General features: G+C 53.7%; 1 protein-coding gene across 3 annotated transcripts; it reads right to left on the reverse strand.

Annotated features, from left to right (window-relative positions):
- Nucleotides 1-5,133: 5,133 nt before the first annotated feature.
- On the reverse strand, nt 5,134-22,400 carry thap1 (THAP domain containing, apoptosis associated protein 1). Of its 3 annotated transcripts, none has more exons than XM_070872295.1 (3): nt 22,223-22,400; nt 12,742-12,943; nt 5,134-7,446 (listed from the first exon to the last, which is right to left on the reverse strand). In XM_070872295.1, exons 1-3 carry the CDS (start codon nt 22,291-22,293, stop codon nt 7,111-7,113), a joined length of 609 nt encoding a protein of 202 aa, XP_070728396.1. In that variant the 5' UTR covers nt 22,294-22,400; the 3' UTR covers nt 5,134-7,110. The 3 variants fall into 3 exon arrangements, with proteins under 3 accessions (XP_070728396.1, XP_070728404.1, XP_070728390.1); XM_070872303.1 differs by lacking the exon at nt 5,134-7,446 and adding an exon at nt 7,454-11,281 and having other exon boundaries at nt 22,256-22,400; XM_070872289.1 differs by lacking the exon at nt 5,134-7,446 and adding an exon at nt 7,454-11,281.
- Between the last annotated feature and the right edge of the window lie 629 nt (nt 22,401-23,029).

Raw genomic sequence — 23,029 nt, forward strand, 5'->3', positions numbered from 1 at the left:
TGAGTCCACGGCCAGATCAGCCATGATCTTGTTGAATGGCGGAGCAGGCTCGAGGGGCTAGTCGGCCTACTCCTGTTCCTAATTCTTATGTTCTTATGTTCTTATGACCCCACCAAAAGACTCCCCAACCAGAAAAAAATAGGCGTTCCCTATTCACCCCATCAAAACCCTTCATAATTTTAACTACAACTAACTATATAAGAGCCAATGTAAACTGTTCCATTACCACTAGAATTGGGATCCGGGTCTGCAGTTTGCGGTTTTGGTTTTGCCTTGAAGGGTAATTACAGGGTGCATGATGAGAACGTAACTGCACTGCACCTGGAAAAGATACTTAAAGCTGATTGACAAGTAAGTGGTGCACATACCTCAAAATACTCCCGTAGAAAATGCTTACACTCGCTTCTCTAAAGAAATCTTCAAAACAACCACTAAATCCATGCCTGTCAAGTGACTTCTATTGCCTGCTTAGATAGAGCATGTGCAGAACTTCTGAAACTGTGTGCAGAATCTGGTGACCCGGAGATAGCAAATCACCTCATTGTCAGCCTCAATGCCTGTTGCAGGGAATTTTGGGAAGAAGCTACATCAGATATGGACATGACAAGGTCTAGCAGAAAAGTTTGGTCACTCATAAGGAAGCTTGAAATCACCATCCACTCGTCAGTATCCCTGAACAGTTACACCATACACCTGAATAACATGGCAAAAGCCAACAGAGACCAGCTCTTTGAAGAATCAGTAAAGTGGAAATGATGCGGATACTGACGGGTCCCACCTCACAGTGAGGAAGACGACTTCCAGCCATTCTCCACTGAGGAAGTAGAGAGTACATTGAGTTTCATGAAAGCAGGAAAGGCTTGTTGCCTTGACAAAATTTCACCAGAGATGCTACGACACCTTGGAAAGGAAAGCATAAAATGGCTGCCAATCTGTAAGTCCCATGTCATCCAAGAGAACCAAATGCGTAAGTCATAGAGGAAAGCTAGGGCGATAGCTGTATCAAAACTAGGGAAGAACTAGTTCTGCTCAGCTAACTACCATTCTATATCACCAGTGAGCTGTGCTGACAAACTTCTTGAGCAGCTAATTCTGCAAGAATGACGTCCATAGTGGAGCAGGCTTCAGACCAAATAATGTCACTTGACGTTACTCTTATCAATATAGATAATGGTTTCCAACATAAGGAGATGGCAGGGAATGTGTTTCTTGACTTGCCAACAGCATACATCATCTGACACACTGGCCCACTGATCAAGATGTCACCTTGATCAATTGTTATGGTTATGGAGATGATGTTTCAAGAAAGACAATTCCAGACACTAGGCAATAAGCTCAGCACGTGGAGGATCCAGAAGAACAGACTCCCCTAGCTATCAGTTCTTCCTCCAACTCTTTTTAACATATTTTAAAATGATCTGCAACAACCCCCAAAACCATTCAAGTATGAGATGACACCTGCCGAGCTTCAAGAGAAAGAGACTTCAAAAAGATCCATGATAACTTGCACAAACATATGATAGCCATCAGTGACTATTACAAAAAGTGGAGACTTAAGCCTACTGTGTCTAAGATAGTGTCATGCTTCTATCTTAATTATGCCAACACTTCATAAGAACTCAATATCTTTAGATGCAGAACGGCTGCCACATAACCCAAAACCAGTATATCTAGGAGTAATTCTAGATTGCACATTTACTTCGAGAGACCACCTCACCAAGGTAGCTCAGAAGATCAAGAGCAGAAATGGCCTCTTAAGCTTTCAGGCTCAACTGGAGGAGATAATGTAAAAACATTGCACACTGCTAGCTCTGAAGAATATTGCGGTCCTTTATGGTTAATCTCTTCCCACACAAAACTAGTAAAATAATAAAAGGGAATATGGGACCAACAAACATGAAATGGCTACCAGTTTTCTCAAATATCTGACCACCATACTTCTCCTTATGCAGTCCCTCGGAGTCGAGGATGACTTGCTTCCACACTAACATGAGTTCTCAGATGACTGAGGAGTCCAATGCGGGACCTAGTCTCCCTCACAGGTGGGGTAGACGGTGGGTTGAAGGGACGGGTGGATGGAGTGTTTGAGTTGTCGCGCGCTCCTTCCACTGTTTGAGCTTGGCTTCCGCGTGCTCCCGGGGAAGAGACTCGAGGTGTTTGGCGCATTCTTGGATGCTTCTCCTTCACTTTGAGCGGTCTTGGGCCAGGGATTCCCAGAAGTTGATGGGGAAGTGGCACTTTTTCAAGGAGGCTTTGAGGGTGTTCTTGAAGAGTTTCCTCTGCACACCTGGGACTCGCTTGCCGTGTCGGAGCTGAGTAGAGCGTTTGTTTTGGCAGTGTAATATCGAGCATGCAGACGATGTGACACATTGATCAGAGCTGATTGAGCATGGTCAATGCTTCGATGCTGGGGATGTTGACTTGAGCGAGAACACTGACGTTGGTGCGCCTATCCTGCTAATCAGGATCTTGTGGAGGCAGCGTTGGTGATACTTCTCCAGTGCTTTGAGGTGTCTATTGAACATAATCAATTTGAGCCTGGTCTCCAATTGTCTTGGATCCCCTTGCCATTGGACCAAGACCTTGCTCTGTCAAGCCCTTGTAGTAGCTGATGTGCAACGGCCACCCCACGTTAAAAGAATTCATGCAGACATCTTCCAACCTCTAAAATGAAGTTCAGGACCTGGAACATCAGGACCCTCATGGACAACCCCAAAGCGACAGACTGGAATGCCATACCGCTATTGTTGCCCGGGAACTCAGACAATTCGATGTTGACATCTCTGCCCTAAGCAAAACTCGGTGGGCAGGGAAAGGCCAGATCAAGGAACAAAGTGGTGGTTACATCATCTTCTGGAACAGTAAACCAGAAGAAGAAGACCACCTCCATGGGGTAGGCTTCGCCACAAAAAATGATCTAGATGGGCATCTCAGAGACTCCCCTGAGATAAACAAACGCCTCATGGCCCTTCGTCTCACCCTAGCCCGGAACCAGTGCACTGTCATCAGTGCGTACGCCCCACCACTGGAAGCTACAGATGAGACCAGAGGAATTCTATTCCAGCCTTGAACAATCACTGTCCCGAGTCCCAACAGGCAACAAGCCAATCCGCCTTTGCAACTTTAACTGCAGAGTTGGAAAGGACACAGATCTCTGAGGAGGTGTGATCGGCAGAGAGGGGATCGGGAAAACCAACTCCAACAATACCCTCCTCCTGACAAAATGCTTAGAACATGGTCTTGACCTCCATAACATCAGGTATGACATACTTGTTTTGTCTGTGCTAACTTTAACATATATTTTGTATTGCTAGAATAAGTATGTAAGTGGATCACAGGGTATTTCACAAAGGTAAACATATTGGGATAAAAATTTGTTTTCTGGTGCAGAATTGACAGCGTACTCCAAGCTGGAGGCCTGAGGCTCACTCAAAATTGGGACTCGAATTTTATCAACATATTTCCAGTCAGCTGCAGCTACCCATCAGGCATCCAGAGGCATCGAAGCACTGACCACACTCGACCAGCTCCGCTGGGCGGGCCATATTGTCCACCTGCCCAACACAAGACTCCCAAAGCAAGCGCTCTACTCGGAACTCCTACACCGCAAGCAATCCCCAGGGTGGGCAGAGGAAACATTTCAAGAACACCCTCAAACCATCCTTGATAAAGTGCAACATCCCTATTGACACCTTGAGAATCCCTGGCCAAAGACCGCCCCAAGTGGAGGAAGAGCATCGGGGGGGGGGCGGGGGATGCTGAGCACCTTGAGTCTCGTCACCGAAAACATGCAGAAAACAAGCGCAGGCAGCAGAAGGAGCGTGCAGCAAATCAGTCCCACCCACCCTTTCCCTCAACGACTGTCTGTTCCATCAGTGACAGAGACTGTAGTTCCTGAGAACTCACTTTTAGAGTGGAAGCAAGTCTTTCTCGATTTCAAGGGACTGCTTATGATGATCCAGAGGCAGCTCATCAGTTTGACCAGGACCAATTTGGGCCTGCTGCCTTGCCAGCAGCAGCCCTCGGGCAGGTTGAGAGAGGAGGCAGCGGGGCTGACAGCAGCCCTCAAGAGTGCGGTGCAGCTGGGAGGTGAAATAAAGAACTTACCTTTTTGTTGGCAACTGCTGGTTAGGCTGCAACATTTGCTGGAAAACCCGAGTGGAGCATGCCCAATGATTCTCTGCTCAGCGCTGTCCAATTTTCAGCAGTGTTGGTATGGTATATGAAAGGGGCCCAACATCTGTTTAAGGTGGCTGCCGGGGACTTCTGAATATCATCCAACATGGCATTGGAAGTATTTCAGATGTGCTTGAGACACAGGGTTTCTGGATCTGCATGGGGTGTTCACAAGATGCCAGATTACAAATCGAAGGATAGCTCCCAACCCTGTCTTGTTTACACCGCTTTTTGAGATCTTTTGAAAAGAGGGCAAGGCCATTGATCGTCTGGAGCTATCTGTAACAGCACAATTTGCAGAATTACGCTGACAGCCCACAGCAGTCTTTAAGTAGAGTGGTTGGTGTGTGAACATCACAACCAGTTGTAATGCTGAGTGTTAAAGCGTTGTTGCAACCTAACTAGGGAGGTAGGCCAGACTGAGTTTACAGTACATGAACTGATGTTTAAAGATCTATGTTTAGAGATAAAGCTAATTGCATCTTACTTGTATGCATTTGAGGACCATAAATATATTATCTCATTGTATTTAAACTGTTTAAAACGGTTTGCTCATCTATCTAATGTAAATAAAACCGCTTAGCACTTCAAAGCCTGCTTCCTGATTTGGAAAAAGTGCTTATCCAGCCCACCTTTGAGTATTAGTTGGCGGCACATGGCATATTCCAGTAGCTGGTGTTCAGACTAAGGGTTCATTGCTATGATCCATGGGTCTTGCTATTGTTCATCTAGATATTGGTTGAAAAGACACACTAGATCATAGAGGAAGAGAAGTTGTTTTACAGGAGTGACCAGTGAATACCTAAGAAAATATCTAGCATATTAACCCCAAATCATGACACAGATTCTGACCCTCAGGATCTTGCCCATACAACTACCAAACTCAGGAACTCCTTCCCCGTGGTACAAAATCATGTAAAACATGGATTATCGAGACCATTCATTTGGATGATAGAATAAGTCAAACTGTGTTTTTATTACATGATTATGATGTTTGCCAATATTTTCAGAATCAAATTCTGCATAGCTGTCCAGGGACTTAGTTTCTCAGATACTACATTGGATTACAATTTTTAACCACGTTATACTGAAATAATCAAGTGACTCAGCTAATTGCGCAAAGACCTTTTCATATACAACTTGCAGTTTTTGAAAATGTGGTTAAGACTTTACAGGACCAAAAAAACCACCGCAGTTCCAAAGTTCAAAGACAAACTATACTCTATTTTTGTTTCCCTCGAACACCAGGAAAATGGAAAGGAATCATACTTTGAAGGGCATGGAGTAGAGGAGCCGAGGGTCCTTGGTGTATAGGTCATCAAAGGTGGGAATGCAAGTAGATAAGGCCATTAAGGCTGGCAAATGCAATCCTTGGTTTTGTAGCTGGAGACACAAAGTATAAATGCAAGTAGGTCATATTCAACCTGTACAAGACCTTTAGTTAGGCTACAGTTGGAATATTGTGCACAATCTTGGACACATTATATAGGAAGCTTATAAAAATAATGGAAACTGGTAAAGATTCACTGCAATGTTACAATGGATGAGGGGTTACAGTTACAAAGACTTGAGAAGTTTTACGTTCTTTCACTAGAACTGAGGGATTAAGGGGTGAACTGATAAAGGATTTCAATGATTATGAATATATTTAACTTGGAGATACAGATTTTTGAAATATAAGGAAGTTAAGGGTTATGGAGAGCAGGCAGGGAAGTGGAATTGGGGCCAGGATCAGATCAGCCATGATCTCATTGAATGGCAGAGCTGGCTCGAGGGGCCAGATGGCCTACTTCTGCTCCTATTTCTTATGATAAGGGTAATGATCGACTGTTTCCACTGGTCAGAGAGCCATAATGAAAGGGCACAAATTTAACATAATTAGAGAGAATTAAGATGGTTAAAATAAAACTTCAGAGGGTGATTAGAATGGGGAATTCTCTGCCACAAAATAGTTGAAGCAGTCCGTAAATACTTCTAAAAAGGGAATTAAATCATTGCTTGGAAAAGAGGCACGATTAATTGTATGTGGAGCAAGCAAGAGAATGGAATTAGACTGGGTGGTCACGGACAGCATCAGTGCAGTTTGATGGCTGAATGCCTCGTTTCTGTTTCACACCCTCTGCACCGCACCGTGTGTGAGAAGTTGTTAAATCTAAACTGTCTGTTCATTTTCCCTTTTCTGAGCTCGAGTTATTTATGTCATACTTCAATAGTTGGTAAAGTACAACATATCTTATATTAATTCAATAAAAATGCAAAAGATAGCACATTTTAAAGCATATATGCTTTATCAAAAAGTCTAACATCAAGTTTTATCGTGTTTACATTAGCTCAGATCCCCAATCCTCCCGTATTGGTTTAGTTGCCTCCACTGTACAAAGCCAGGATATCCTCCACTGTAGTACAGTGACCAGAACTGTACATGCAGGGATGAATCAGTGCTCTGTGAAATGTCAGTCACTTGCAGGGACTTCTTTCTATCCCTCTGGCTCTACATCCAAAGATCCAGTTTGTCTTTATTGCTGTCACACACTGATAGTTTGGGTGAGCTGTTTATCAGTAGCCCTAGAGCTCTGGTGTCCTTCTACTATTGTCCATCTTATATTTTTACTGCTCAGTCCACTTCCCTAATCTCATCACATTGCTTTATTGGCCATACTAAACTTGTTAGTGCATTGCCGCATAGTCCTCTGTAGTTGGGCTGCTTGTTCTGTTATTTGCAGTCCCCTACTCCTACATTGTACCATCAGCAAATTTAGTCAGCTGTTCCTATTTAAAATCATTTATGTACAATGTAAACAATAATTGCCGAGCATTGACCGCTGAGGCATTTTGCTAGTCATCTCCCTCCCTCGATCTTGGGTAGTAAAGATACTTGGCTATGTTTCTACACTATCTGCCATTTAATAAATGTACTAGTAAACATTTTTACATTTAAACTTCAATCACTTCATACAAACTTTCATTTAAGATCACACAGTTTTGATGTGGTAATATCTCTTGTGTATTAAGTTCCTGTAATAGCTTCTTCATTCTCTGTAATCGTTGCTCTTGGCGGCGAGACTTCTGCTGTAAGAATTTCAATTTCTTCTTCAGTTTCTCGTTCTGTTCTTCCAACTGCTGAATCTTTTTCTTCTGCAAACACGCATCTCCAACACTGTAGCTGTGGTCGTAAACAGTTAGGAGACCATGTGCTTGCTTCAATGCAGATTCTTCTGTAATTCTCTCTGCTGCACGAGGTTGGGCACTTGGTATCGCCATTTCTAACTTCTATCAATACAGTGAATAATAGATTAACAGTTCTGAATATATGCTTTCAATATTCAGTGATAGTAAATTTAAAGCTCAGTAAATTTAAAGCTTAGTATATTTGTAACAGAGGTCTAAAACCCCCAGAAACTACAACCTTTTGTCGAATCCAATCGGTTGTTATGTCATACTTCAATATTTGTTAAAGTACAACATAACTTATATTAATAAATAAAATTGCAAAATACAGCACATTTTATAGCATATATGCTTTATCAAAAAGTCTAACCCATCGAGTATTGTGTTTAACATTATGAAATTTGAGGTTATGTTTTTTGATTTGATACTATAAATCAACAGATTTTGAGATTAATTTTGGGTGAAACACAGTTTAATTTCTGCATTGTTTTGGTTACTACATCAAATGCTGATGTGTCAGACAACAAAAACAGGAATGTGTGTTTGTAGATGGGGCGAGATTAGTGAAGCACCAGGTGAGTCACTGGACACTGGAAAGGTACCAGTAGATTAATGTGCTGCCCGTATTCAAAACGGGCAATCAAACAGATAGAGGCAATGACAGACCCACGAGTCAAATCGACAAAAGTCTATGCTTTTCTCGCATAAACAGATCCAGCTTCCGGAGATCATGGCTTTCCTCATCCATTATTATCTTGTGTTTCTAGCAATTAACATTCAAAGGGAGGCATATTTCTCCAATAAGCTTCAGAATGGAAGATAGAGACACAATCGGCAGGAACCGGGCAGGTGATAAAGGGATTTCCTTTGATGCTGGGATAGCATAATAAAACACTAATGAATTCAGCATGTTGTCAGATGAAAAATACAATCTAGTGTCAAAGCAGGCTATAATACACCAGGATAGCCAACAGCTGTGAGCTGAGGTGGATAGAAGAGACCAGTGCTCCCTAACAACCTGCCAAACAAACCACATGCGTATCTAAGCACATTACAACAGTGACTGCACTCCAAAAGTACTTCATTGGCCGTAAAAGCGCTTTGAGACATCTGGTGGTGGTGAAAGACACTTTATAAATGCAAGCTGGAAAAGAGCATGTTTTTAAGCACTCCGCCCAGTATTTACAGTGTAAGTTTAATTAATCGGTTAGTATTTTGTGATTTTTTTTTTCTTGCTTCTACGCATTCCTTTAGCTCCATCATCATCATAGACAGTCCCTCGAAATGGAGGAAGTCTTGCTTCCACTCGTGAGTTCTCAGGTGGCTGTACAGTTCAATGTAGGAATTACAGTCTCTGTCGCAGGTGGGGTAGACAGTGGTTGAAGAAAAGAGTGTGTGGAGAGCCTCAGTTGCTGCACGCTCCTTCCGCTGCCTGCGCTTGGTTTTTGCATGCTCTCGGCAACGAGACTCGAGGTGCTCAGTGCCCTCTCGGATGCTCTTCCTCCACTTTGGGCGGTCTTGGGCTAGGGACTCCCAGGTGTCGATGGGAATGTTACACTTCATCAAGAAGGCCTTGAGGGTGTCCTTGAGGAGTTTCCTCTGCCCACCTGGGGCTCACTTGCCATGTAGGAGTTCCAAGTAGAGCGCTTGCTTTGGGAGTCTTGTGTTAAGCATGCGGACGACGTGGCCTGCCTAACAGAGCTGGTCGAGTGTGGTCAGTGCTTCGATGCTGGCCTGAGCGAGAACACTGACATTGGTGCGTCTATCCTCCCAGTGGATTTGCAGGATCTTGCAGAGGCAACACTAGTGGTACTTCTCCAGAGCTTTGAGGTGCCTGCTGTATATAGCCCACATCTCTGAGCCATATAGGATGGCAGATATCACTACAGCCCTGTAGACCATAAGCTTGATGCCAGATTTGAGGTCCTGGTCTTCAAACACCCTCTCCCTCAGGCGACCGAAGACTGCGCTGGCACACTGGAGGCAGTGTTGGACCTCGTCATCGATGCTGCCCTTGCCGATAGTTAACTCCCAAGGTATGGAAAATGGTCCACGTCGTCAAAGGCAAGCCGTGGATTTTGATGACTAGGGGGCAGTGCTGTGTGGCGGTGTCAAGTTGGTGGAGGACCTTTGTCTTAATGATGTTTAGCGTAAGGCCCATGCTTTCGTAGCTGTTGACGATGGCTTGGAGTTCCGCCTCTGACTACATGGACGACACTTGCGTCTGCGCACAATGTAGTTCGATGACAGAGGATGGGACGTCCTTGGATCTAGCCTGGAGACGACATAGGCTGAACAGGTTCCCACTGGTTCTATAGGGGAGCTTGTTGATAGTGAGATGGAGCATTGCAGCAAGATCGATCGAGAAGAATGTTGGTGTGATGACGCAGCCCTGCTTGACCCTGGTCCAGACATGGATTGGGTCTGTGGTAGATCCATTGGTCAGGATCATGGCTTGCATGTTGTTGTGGAGTAGGCGGAAGATGGCGACAAACCTTTGGGGGCAGCCGAAACGGAGGAGGACGCTCCATAGTTCCTCACGGTTGACAGTGTCAAGGGCCTTTGTCGCGTGGTGAAGATCATGTCTGTTGTACCTCTTAGTAGACGGAATCCGCATTGTGACTCTGGGAGGAGCTCTTCAGCCACAGGGAGAAGACGGCTGAGGAGGATACTTGCGATGACTTTCCCAGTGGTCGACAGCAGAGAGATTCCTCTGTAGTTCCCGCATTCGGACTTGTCCCCTTTTTTGAAGATGGTCACGATTACGGCATCTCTGATATCTCCTGGCATGCTCTCCTCCTTCTAGATGAGAGAGCTGAGGTCATGTATTCGTGCCAATAGTGCTTCTCCGCCATACTTTAGTGCCTCAGTAGGGATTCCATCTGCTCCTGATGCCTTGTTGTTGTTGAGCTGACGGATGGCCTTTTCTATCTCGTGCAGGGCTGGGATTTTGCGGAGATGGTGGTGGGTAACATGCTGCGGGATGGAGTCTAGGACACTCGTGTCAAAGGCAGAGTCTCGGTTGAGAAGATATTCGAAATGCTACTTCCAGCGGGCTCTGGCTGCCTTGGTGTCCTTAATGAGTGCCTCTCCGTCCTTGGCCAGCAGTGGGGTGAGGCCTTGACTGCGCTGAAGAATCCTCGCACGTCATGGTGGTCGGCCAGCTGTTGGATTTCCTGTGCTTTCTCCACCCACCATCTATTCTTTAGGTCGCGGGTTTTTTGTTGGACCTCGGCCTTTAGCAGCCTATAGAGCTGCTTTGCTGCTCCAGAGTTGGGTTGCTGCTTTAAGTTCAGAAATGCCTTGCGCTTGTGGCTTATTAGTTCCTGGATCTCCTGGTCGTTCTCGTCAGGCCAGTCTTGGCGTTTCCTGGTTGAGTGACCGAGTGTCTCTTCGCAGGCGCTGGTTATGGAGGCCTTGAGGGCAGACCAGGCACTGTGAGCACTGAGTCTCGGGGTCATTGATGGTTGCCAGGTTGGTAGTCAGGCGCTGGCTATATAGGGCTTTCTTAACTGGGTCTTTGAGTGCCCCGGGCGTTGATTTTTCTGTGGCATGTTTCTGTTGCTGTCGCTTCTTTGGGGCTATGATGATGTTAATGACGGAGCGGATTAGACATCCAGCACTCGTCGGCTCCTGCCACGGCGCAGGTGATGCGCACATCCTTGCGCTCTCTCACTCGGACGATGACGTTGTCGAGCAGGTGCCAATGCTTAGAGCAAGGGTGTTGCCATGATGCCTTGTACTTGTCCCTCTGACGGAACACAGTATTGGTGATGACAAGATCGTGTTCTAGGCATTTTGTCAGGAGCAGAGTACCGCTGGAGTTGGTTTTCCCTACCCTTTCTCTGTCGATCACGCCTTCCCAGAGATCTGTGTTCTTACCGACTTTGGCGTTGAAGTCGCCGAGGAGGATGTTTGTTTCTACGTATTCCTTTAGCTATAAATAAATCATCGACACATTAGCAGCTTAGCCTGTACATAACTGTCTAATGTTGTGGCATTTTCTTCCATCTCACTTGACAGGAGAATGCATCTTCCAGTGAGAGATTTATCATGATTTTCAGAGTTAATTGCTAGACCTAGGATACAATAACCCACGCAGTGGGAAGAGGCAGGCTTCAGTTCTGCTTTATGTAAAATGCTAACTAGTTATTAACACTAGTAAAAGCAAAAGTATTGGGAGAAAGCCTGAACTATAACATTAAGCAAATCTGAATAAAATATTTTTTTTAATACACAGAAGTGGGGTTTAATTTACAATAGCACAATGTGCCTAATATAGCTAGTATAAGACTTGCATTTATATAATGCTTTTCATGACCACCGGACATAGCCTATGAAGTACTTTTGGAATGGGGAAAGAGCAGAAGAGAACATCCAAGGCTCTCCCTCATAATCCTGTGTCACAACATTTGTTTATTAGGATTTATATATTTTGAGCTAATTAAAAATTAAAATTCCACATCTCTTCTTCCTCTCTTCTCTACTTTGTAATACTATATAACATGCAAAGTTCTAATTACTGTCACTGAACCACAAGCACTTGTTTCTGGAGGAAGGAGTGAGTGCATAATTTGAACCAGAAAGTGAATAATTAAAAGTGTGGAGTCTCATTCCTTCAGATAGTGAACTGTTGTTGGAGATTTTAGAAATGTTAATTAAAAAAAATAATTCTTACTTTCCCTTTCTCTCTAAACTCTTACTCTCTCTCTATTTCTCGTTCTGTACCCGATTTGACAAATTCAACCACTAATTCACCCGCCTTCCTGTCAATCCTTAAATCTCATTGGTTAAGGAGATACACTATTAGTCCTATTATTCATTAAGGACCCAGATGCCCTGGCCACACTTCCATGGGCAAAAGAATTGAGCTCAAGGGTGCAGGAAAAAGTCTAACTAACCAGGCATGCTGCGAGATGCCCTGCTCCAGCAAATGCTTGCCCATTAAACCAAGGCCCCATTTCTCTGCTCTGATTATTAAGGTGGATGTTAAAGAATCCATGACACTATTCAAAGAAGAGAGAACTTCCCAGTGTCTTGGCTAACATTCCTCCAATCAATCACCACCACCAAAAACTGATGAACTGATCATTCATTTCATGGCTGTGTGTGCTAAATATCTGCTGCTGGCCTTTTGATATGAAAGAATCATTATTGTATTTAACACACAAATAACTAGGAAATTGATGTATCTGGATCAGAAATTCCATGCAATACAAATTTAAGTTAAAACTGTATGGAATGGGATAACTGTTGGAACTGTTGTTTATTAATCTGTAGCATGGTGTCGTAAAAAATGTATTACAGGTATCTGCAATTAAAATGACAGGGCTACATTCAAAACTACTAACATCAATCAACTCATTCTGCATTGTAATTGAATAATGAAAACGCTACCTTTGACTGCTGATTCGGTCGGGTAAAGCAGAATATGGATGGCACAGCATTTTCTTCCAGTATTTTGTTGTTACAGTTCTTTCTAAAACAGTCCATTGTGAAATGTTCTGAGCAAAGATTGCTGTTTTTGGTGGGTGTAAAATTACGTCTCCTTACTGCAGCCAGCCACTTCTTACAGAGCTCTGGTCGTTTCAGGGGAAACCTTTAATCAAGTTTTAGAAAGATTGTTAGAGAGAAGACCTTAGTAAAGTGTTTTCTTTCTCAGGACAATTAACGGCACATTGTGGGTACGTCTGGCTGACTCGATGACATCATCCTTCTGCGCATGCACCTGGCCACCCGATGATGTGGACAGCGTTAGCACTGCGCGTTGTCTATACGGTGGACAGCGTTAGCACCGCGCGTTGTCTATACGGTGGACAGCGTTAGCACCGCGCGTTGTCTATACGGTGGACAGCGTTAGCACCGCGCGTTGTCTATACGGTGGACAGCGTTAGCACCGCGCGTTGTCTGAATTCTGCAGTGCCGCTATACATTGGTATCTCTGCATAGAGCTTGGCAGCTGCACCACCTGCCTCCCGCCGTCCCACCTGGACCTCTCTCCTCCTCCCGCTCTCCTCCTCCCTCCCTCCCTCTCTCCTGGACCTCTCTCCTCCTCCTCCCCTCCCTCCCTCCTGGACCCCTCTCCTCCTCCCTCCCTCCGTCCCACCTGGACCTCTCTCCTACTCCCTCCCTCCTGGACCTCTCTCCTCCTCCCTCCCTCCCTCCTGGACCTCTCTCCTCCTCCCTCCTGGACCTCTCTCCTCCCTCCCTCCTGGACATCTCTCCTCCCTCCCTCCCTCCTGGACCTCTCTCCTCCGCCCTCCCTCCCTCCTGGACCTCTCTCCTCCGCCCTCCCTCCCTCCTGGACCTCTCTCCTCTTCCCTCCTGGACCCCTCTCCTTCTCCCTCCCGGACCTCTCTCCTCCGCCCTCCCTCCTGGATCTCCCTGCTCCCTCCCGCCGTCCCACCTGGACCTCTCTCCTCCTCCCGCTCTCCTCCTCCCTCCCTCCCTCTCTCCTGGACCTCTCTCCTCCTCTCTCCCTCCCTCCCTCCTGGACCTCTCCCCTCCTCCCTCCCTCCCTCCTGGACCTCTCTCCTCCTCACTCCCTCCCTCCTGGACCTCTCTCCTCCTCACTCCCTCCTGGACCTCTCTCCTCCCTTCCTCCCTCCCTCCTGGACCTCCTCCCTCCCTCCCTCCTGGACCGCTCTCCCCCTCCCTCCCTCCTTCCTGGACCTCTCTCCTCCTCCCTCCCTCCCTCTCTCCTGGACCTCTCTCCTCCTCCCTTCCTCCTGGACCTCTCTCCTCCTCCCTCCCTCCCTCCTGGACCTCTCTCCTCCTCCTCCTCCCTCCTGGACCTCGCTCCTCCTCCCTCCCTCCCGGACTCCTCTCCTCTTCCTCCCTCCCTCCCTCCAGGACCTCTCTCCTCCTCCTCCTCCTCCCTCCCTCCCGGACCTCTCTCCTCCTCCCTCCCGCCATCCCGGACCTCTCACCTCCTCCCTCCTTCCATCCCGGACCTCTCACCTCTCTCCTCCTCCTCCCACCCGGACCTCCCTCCTCCTCCTCCCACCCGGACCTCTCTCCTCCTCCTCCCACCCGGACCTCTCTCCTCCTCCTCCTCCCACCCGGACCTCCCTCCTCCTCCTCCTCCTCCTCCTCCTCCTCCTACCCGGACCTCTCTCCTCCTCCTCCTCCCACCCGGACCTCTCTCCTCCTCCCACCCGGACCTCTCTCCTCCTCCCACCCGGACCGCTCTCCTCCTCCTCCTCCCACCCGGACCTCTCTCCTCCTCCTCCTCCTCCTCCTCCTCCCACCCGGACCTCTCTCCTCCTCCTCCCACCCGGACCTCTCCTCCTCCTCCTCCCACCCGGACCTCTCTCCTCCCACTCCTCCCACCCGGACCTTTCTCCTCCTCCTCCTCCCACCCGGACCTCCCTCCTCCTACCCGGACCTCTCTCCTCCTCCTCCCATCCGGACCTCTCTCCTCCTCCTCCCAACCGGACCTCTCTCCTCCTCCTCCTCCCACCCGGACCTCTCCTTCTCCTCCCACCCGGACCTCTCTCCTCCTCCTCCCACCCGGACCTCTCTCCTCCTCCTCCCACCCGGACCTCTCTCCTCCTCCCTCCCTCCTGGACCTCTCTCCTCCTCCCTCCCTCCTGGACCTCTCTCCTCCTCCCTCCCTTCCTCTGGACGTCTCTCTTCCTCCCTCCCTCCCTCCTGGACCTCTCTCCTTCTCCCTCCCTCCTGGACCTCTCTCCTCCTCCCTCCCTCCTGGACCTCTCTCCTCCTCCCTCCCTCCTGGACCTCTCTCTTCCTTCCTCCCTCCCTCCTGGACCTCTCCCTCCTCCCTCCCTCCCTCCTGGACCTCTCTCTTCCTCCCTCCCTCCCTCCTGGACCTCTCTCCTCCTCCCTCCCTCCTGGACCTCTCTCCTCCTCCCTCCCTCCTGGACCTCTCTTCTCCTCCTCCCTCCCTCCTGGACCTCTCTCCACCTCCCCCCTCCCTCCTGGACCGCTCTCCTCCTCCCCCCCTCCCTCCTGGACCGCTCTCCTCCTCCCCCCCTCCCTCCTGGACCGCTCTCCTCTTCCCCCCCTCCCTCCTGGACCGCTCTCCTCCTCCCCCCCTTCCTCCTGGACCTCCTCCCCCCCCCCCTCCCTCCTGGACCTCTCTCCTCCTTCCCTCCCTCCTGGACCTCTCTCCTCCTCCCTTCCTCCCTCCCTCCTGGACCTCTCTCCTCCTCCCTCCTGGACCTCTCTCCTCCTCCCTCCTGGACCTCTCTCCTCCTCCCTCCTGGACCTCTCTCCTCCTCCCTCCCTCATGGACCTCTCCCCTCCTCCCACCCTCCCTCCTGGACCTCTCTCCTCCTCCCTCCCTCCTGGACCTCTCTCCTCCTCCCTCCCTCCCTCCTGGACCTCTCTCCTCCTCCCTCCCTGCCTCCTGGACCTCTCTCAACCTCCCACCCTCCGTCCCTCCTGGACATCTCTCCTCTTCCCTCCCTGCCTCCCTCCTGGACCCCTCTCCTCCTGCCTCCCGGACCTCTCTCCTCCTGCCTCCCTCCCGGATCTCTCTCCTCCTCCCTCCCTCCTGGGCCTCTCTCCTCCTCCTCCCCTCCCTCCTGGACCCCTCTCCTCCTCCCTCCCTCCCTCCGTCCCACCTGGACCTCTCTCCTACTCCCTCCCTCCTGAACCTCTCTCCTCCTCCCTCCCTCCCTCCTGCACCTCTCTCCTCCTCCCTCCTGGACCTCTCTCCTCCCTCCCTCCTGGACACCTCTCCTCCCTCCCTCCTGGACACCTCTCCTCCCTCCCTCCCTCCCTCCCTCCTGGACCTCTCTCCTCCTCCCTCCTGGACCTCTCTCCTCCGCCCTCCCTCCTGGACCTCTCTCCTCCGACCTCCCTCCCTCCTGGACCTCTTTCCTCCTCCTCCCCTCCCTCCCTCCTGGACGCCTCTCCTCCTCCCTCCCTACGTCCCACCTGGACCTCTCTCCTCCTCCCGCTCTCCTCCTCCCTCCCTCTCTCCTGGACCTCTCTCCTCCTCTCTCCCTCCCTCCCTCCCTCCTGGACCTCTCCCCTCCTCCCTCCCTCCCTCCCTCCCTCCTGGACCTCTCCCCTCCTCCCTCCCTCCCTCCTGGACCTCTCTCCTCCTCACTCCCTCCCTCCTGGACCTCTCCTCCTCCCTCCCTCCTGGACCTCTCTCCTCCCTTCCTCCCTCCCTCCTGGACCTCCTCCCTCCCTCCCTCCCTCCTGGACCGCTCTCCCCCTCCCTCCCTCCTGGACCTCTCTCCTCCTCCCTCCCTCCCTCTTCCTGGACCGCTCTCCTCCTCCCTTCCTCCTCCCTTCCTCCTGGACCTCTCTCCTCCTCCCTCCCTCCCTCCTGGACCTCTCTCCTCCTCCTCCTCCCTCCTGGACCTCTCTCCACCTCCCTCCCTCCCTCCTGGACTTCTCTCCTCCTCCCTCCCTCCCTCCTGGACCTCTCTCCTCCTTCCTCCCTCCTGGACCTCGCTCCTCCTCCTCCCTCCCTCCCGGACCTCTCTCCTCTTCCTCCCTCCCTCCCTCCAGGACCTCTCTCCTCCTCCTCCCTCCCTCCCTCCCTCCAGGACCTCTCTCCTCCTCCTCCCTCCCTCCCGGACCTCTCTCCTCCTCCCTCCCGCCATCCCGGACCTCTCACCTCCTCCCTCCTTCCATCCCGGACCTCTCACCTCTCTCCTGGACCTCTCTCCTCCTCCTCCTCCCACCCGGACCTCCCTCCTCCTCCTCCTCCCACCCGGACCTCTCTCCTCCTCCTCCTCCCACCCGGACCTCTCTCCTCCTCCCACCCGAACCTCTCTCCTCCTCCTCCTCCCACCCGGACCTCGCTCCTCCTCCTCCTCCCACCCGGTACCTCGCTCCTCCTCCTCCTCGGACCTCTCTCCTCCTCCCACCCGGACCGCTCTCCTCCTCCTCCTCCCACCCGGACCTCTCTCCTCCTCCCACCCGAACCTCTCTCCTCCTCCTCCTCCCACCCGGACCTCGCTCCTCCTCCTCCTCCCACCCGGTACCTCGCTCCTCCTCCTCCTCGGACCTCTCTCCTCCTCCCACCCGGACCGCTCTCCTCCCACTCCTCCCACCCGGACCTCTCTCCTCCTCCTCCTCCTCCCACCCGGACCTCTCTCCTCCTCCTACTCCCACCCGGACCTCTCTCCTCCTCCCACCCGGACCTCTCTCCTCCTCCTCCCACCCGGACCTCTCTCCTCCTCCTCCCACCCGGACCTCTCTCCTCCTCCTCCCACCCGGACCTCTCTCCTCCTCCTCCCACCCGGACCTCTCTCCTCCTCCTCCCACCCGGACCTCTCTCCTCCTTCCTCCCTTCCTCTGGACCTCTCTCTTCCTCCCTCCCTTCATCTGGACCTCTCTCTTCCTCCCTCCCTCCTGGACCTCTCTCCTTCTCCCTCCCTCTCCCTCCCTCCTGGACCTCTCTCCTCCTCCCTCCCTCCTGGACCTCTCCTCCTCCCACCCTCCTGGACCTCTCTCCTCCTCCCTCCCGGACCTCTCCCTCCCTCCCTCCCTCCTGGACCTCTCCCTCCCTCCCTCCCTCCTGGACCTCTCTCTTCCTCCCTCCCTCCTGGACCTCTCTCCTCCTCCCTCCCTCCTGGACCTCTCTTCTCCTCCTCCCTCCCTCCTGGACCTCTCTTCTCCTCCTCCCTCCCTCCCGGACCTCTCTCCTCCTCCCCCCCTCCCTCCTGGACCGCTCTCCTCCTCCCCCCCTCCCTCCTGGACCGCTCTCCTCCTCCCTCCCTCCCTCCTGGACCGCTCTCCTCCTCCACCCCTCCCTCCTGGACCGCTCTCCTCCTTCCCCCTCCCTCCTGGACCGCTCTCCTTCTCCCCCCCTCCCTCCTGGACCGCTCTCCTCCTCCTCCCCCCCTCCCTCCTGGACCTCCTCCCCCCCCCTCCCTCCTGGACCTCCTCCCCCCCCCTCCCTCCTGGACCTCCTCCCCCCCCCTCCCTCCTGGACCTCTCTCCTCCTGGACCTCTCTCCTGGACCTCTCCCCTCCTCCCACCCTCCCTCCTGGACCTCTCTCTTCCTCCCTCCCTCCTCCTCCCTCCCTCCTGGACCTCGCTCCTCCTCCTCCCTCCCTCCCTCCCGGACCTCTCTCCTCCTCCTCCCTCCCTCCCGGACCTCTCTCCTCCTCCTCCCTCCCTCCCGGACCTCTCTCCTCCTCCTCCCTCCCTCCCTCCCGGACCTCTCTCCCTCCCTCCTGGACCTCTCTCCCTCCTCCCTCCCTCCCTCCCTCCTGGACCTCTCTCTTCCTCCCTCCCTCCCTCACCTCTCTCCTCCTCCCTCCCTCCTGGACCTCTCTCTTCCTCCCTCCCTCCTTCCTGGACCTCTCTCCTCCTCCCTCCCTGCCTCCTGGACCTCTCTCCTCCTCCCGCCCTCCGTCCCTCCTGGACATCTCTCCTCTTCCCTCCCTCCTGGACCCCTCTCCTCCTGCCTCCCGGACCTCTCTCCTGCTGCCTCCCTCCCGGATCTCTCTCCTCCTCCCTCCCTCCTGGACCTCTCTCCTCCTCCTCCCCTCCCTCCCTCCTGGACCCCTCTCCTCCTCCCTCCCTCCGTCCCACCTGGACCTCTCTCCTACTCCCTCCCTCCTGGACATCTCTCCTCCTGAACCTCTCTCCTCCTCCCTCCCTCCCGCATCTCTCTCCTCCTCCCTCCTGGACCTCTCTCCTCCCTCCCTCCTGGACCTCTCTCCTCCTCCCTCCCTCCTCCTCCCTCCCTCCTGGACCTCTCTCCTCCTCCCTCCTGGACCGCTCTCCTCCGCCCTCCCTCCTGGACCTCTCTCCTCCGCCCTCCCTCCCTTCTGGACCTCTCTCCTCCGCCCTCCCTCCCTCCTGGACCTCCCTCCTCCGCCCTCCCTCCCTTCTGGATCTCTCTCCTCCGCCCTCCCTCCCTCCTGGACCTCTCTCCTCCGCCCTCCCTCCCTCCTGGACTTCCCTCCTGGACCCCTCTCCTCCTCCCTCCCGGACCTCTCTCTCCTCCTCCCTCCCTCCTGGATCTCCCTGCTCCCTCCCGCCGTCCCACCTGGACCTTTCTCCTCCTCCCTCCCTCTCTCCTGGACCTCTCTCCTCCTCCCTCCCTCCCTCCTGGACCTCGCCCCTCCTCCCTCCCTCCCTCCTGGACCTCTCTCCTCCTCCCTCCCTCCCTCCTGGACCTCTCCTCCTCCCTTCCTCCCTCCCTCCCTCCTGCACCTCTCTCCTCCTCCCTCCTGGACCTCTCTCCTACTCCCTCCCTCCTGGACCTCTCTCCTCCGCCCTCCCTCCTGGACCTCTCTACTCCGCCCTCCCTCCCTTCTGGACCTCTCTCCTCCGCCCTCCCTCCCTCCTGGACCTCTCTCCTCCGCCCTCCCTCCCTCCCTTCTGGACCTCTCTACTCCGCTCTCCCTCCCTTCTGGACCTCTCTCCTCCGCCCTCCCTCCCTCCTGGACCTCTCTCCTCTTCCCTCCTGGACCCCTCTCCTCCTCCCTCCCGGACCTCTCTCTCCTCCTCCCTCCCTCCTGGATCTCCCTGCTCCCTCCCGCCGTCCCACCTGGACCTCTCTCCTCCTCCCGCTCTCCTCCTCCCTCCCTCTCTCCTGGACCTCTCTCCTCCTCCCTCCCTCCCTCCCTCCTGGACCTCTCCCCTCCTCCCTCCCTCCCTCCTGGACCTCTCTCCTCCTCCCTCCCTCCCTCCTGGACCTCTCCTCCTCCCTCCCTCCCTCCTGGACCTCTCCTCCTCCCTCCCTCCCTCCTGGACCTCTCCTCCTCCCTCCCTCCCTCCTGGACCTCTCCTCCTCCCTCCCTCCTGGACCTCTCTCCTCCTCCCTCCATCCCTCCTGGACCTCTCTCCTCCTCCCTCCTGGACCTCTCTCCTCCTCCCTCCCTCCTGGACCTCCTCCCTCCCTCCTGGACCGCTCTCCCCCTCCCTCCCTCCCTCCTGGACCTCTCTCCTCCTCCCTCCCTCCCTCCTGGACCTCTCTCCTCCTCCCTCCCTCCCTCCTGGACCTCCCTCCCTCCTGGACCTCTCTCCTCCCTCCCTCCTGGACCTCTCTCCTCCCTCCTGGACCTCTCTCCTCCTCCTCCCTCCTGGACCTCTCTCCTCCTCCTCCCTCCTGGACCTCTCTCCTCCTCCTCCCTCCTAGACCTCTCTCCTCCTCCTCCCTCCTAGACCTCTCTCCTCCTCCTCCCTCCTGGACCTCTCTCCTCCTCCCTCCCTCCTGAACCTCTCTCTTCCTCCCTCCCTCCTCCTCCCTCCCTCCTGGACCTCGCTCCTCCTCCTCCCTCCCTCCCTCCCGGACCTCGCTCCTCCTCCTCCCTCCCTCCCTCCCGGACCTCGCTCCTCCTCCTCCCTCCCGGACCTCGCTCCTCCTCCTCCCTCCCTCCCTCCCGGACCTCTCTCCTCCTCCTCCCTCCCTCCCGGACCTCTCTCCTCCTCCTCCCTCCCTCCCGGACCTCTCTCCTCCTCCTCCTCCCTCCCTCCCTCCCGGACCTCTCTCTTCCTCCTCCCTCCCTCCCTCCCAGACCTCTCTCCCTCCCTCCTGGACCTCTCCCTCCTCCCTCCCTCCCTCCCTCCTGGACCTCTCTCTTCCTCCCTCCCTCCCTCACCTCTCTCCTCCTCCCTCCCTCCCTCCTGGACCTCTCTCTTCCTCCCTCCCTCCCTCCTGGACCTCTCTTCTCCTCCTCCCTCCCTCCCAGACCTCTCTTCTCCTCCTCCCTCCCTCCTAGACCTCTCTCCTCCTCCTCCCCTCCCTCCTGGACCTCTCTCCTCCTCCTCCCCCCCTCCCTCCTGGACCGCTCTCCTCCTCCCCCCCTCTCTCCTGGACCGCTCTCCTCCTCCCCCCCTCCCTCCTGGACCGCTCTCCTCCTCCCCCCCTCCCTCCTGGACCGCTCTCCTCCCCCCCTCCCTCCTGGACCGCTCTCCTCCTCCCCCCTCCCTCCTGGACCGCTCTCCTCCTCCCCCCCTCCCTCCTGGACCGCTCTCCTCCTCCCCCCCTCCCTCCTGGACCGCTCTCCTCCTCCCCCCTCCCTCCTGGACCGCTCTCCTCCTCCCCCCCCTCCCTCCTGGACCGCTCTCCTCCTCCCCCCCTCCCTCCTGGACCGCTCTCCTCCTCCTCCTCCTCCCCACCCTCCCTCCTCCCCCCTCCCTCCTGGACCGCTCTCCTCCTCCTCCCCACCCTCCCTCCTGGACCGCTATCCTCCTCCTCCCCCCCCTCCCTCCCTCCCTCCTGGACCGCTCTCCTCCTCCCCCCCTCCCTCCTGGACACCTCTCCTCCTCCCCCCCTCCCTCCTGGACACCTCTCCTCCTCCCCCCCTCCCTCCTGGACACCTCTCCTCCTCCCCCCCCTCCTGGACCTCTCCTCCTCCCCCCCCTCCCTCCCTCCTGGACCTCTCTCCTCCTTCCTCCTCCCTCCCTCCCTCCTGGACCTCTCTCCTCCCCCCCCTCCCTCCCTCCTGGACCTCTCTCCTCCTTCCTCCTCCCTCCCTCCCTCCTGGACCTCTCTCCTCCCTCCCTCCCTCCTGGACCTCTCTCCTCCCTCCCTCCCTCCTGGACCTCTCTCCTCCCTCCCTCCCTCCTGGACCTCTCTCCTCCCTCCCTCCCTCCTGGACCTCTCTCCTCCTTCCTCCCTCCCTCCCTCCCTCCCTCCTGGACCTCTCTCCTCCTCCCTCTCTCCCTCCTGGACCTCTCTCCTCCTCCCTCCCTCCTGGATCTGTCCCCTCTCCCTAAACCCCTTTCCCTTCCCATTTCATCGCCTTCCACATCTCAGCTCCTGCACCATCCTTTCATCCGGCGCCGTTCAAAGCACGACCGATCAGCGCCGAACTTTGGCGCTTCAGGATCGCGGCCGGGACTGTGTGAAGAGAGGAAGAGAGGAAGAGAGAGAGAGCCGCGACTACCAGGCGCCCCCCTCCCCGCACAGACACCGCTCCTTGGGCCCTACCTGTGGAAGGAAACGCCCCGGTCCTTGTCGTACCGATTTTTGCAGCCATATGCGGAGCATGACAACACCATGGCACCGAGCCGCCTCCGGGCGCCGACCTCGCCCACCTGACACCGATCTCGGCCCTCATTTGCTGGCTCCACCGGGCGCCGCCATCTTTGTCGAGGAGACAATGTGGGTGACGTCACGGGTCGAGGAGAGAAGGGAGCAGAAATGCATCTTCCTGCACTGGGCGCCTCCTGAGGGGTTATTTTGGAAAAAGAATACAGATAATAGCAACCAGATAATTCAATAAACACTCTAAGCGCTGTTGCAGTCAGTTCTGTTGACCTGAAGCATTTATATAACACAACAATTTGTATTTATAACAACTTGTATTTATATAGCGCCTTTAATGTGAAACGTCCCAAGGCGCTTCACGGGAGTATTATGAGATGAAACATTTGACACCGAGCTGCATAAGTAAAAATAAGCGCAGGTGACCAAAAGCTTGGTCAAAGAGGTAGGTTTTAAGGAGCGTCTTCTTGAAGGAGGAAGGAGAGGCGGAGAGGGTTAGACAGGGAGTTCCAAAGCTTGGGGCTTAGGCAACAGAAGGCACGGACACCAATGGTTGAGCGATTATAATGGATGCTCAAGAGGGCAGAATTAGAGGTGCGCAGACATCTTGGGGGGGTTGTGGAGCTGGAGGAGATTATAGGAGATAGGGAGGGGCGAGGCCATGGACAGATTTGAACATAAGGATGAGAATTTTGATGATAGGAATGTTTATATAACCCAAGTGCACGGTGCTCATGCTGGTTAGCCTAC

Source organism: Pristiophorus japonicus, chromosome 2 (assembly GCF_044704955.1).
Source record: "Pristiophorus japonicus isolate sPriJap1 chromosome 2, sPriJap1.hap1, whole genome shotgun sequence".
Taxonomy (NCBI): Eukaryota; Metazoa; Chordata; class Chondrichthyes; family Pristiophoridae; genus Pristiophorus; species Pristiophorus japonicus.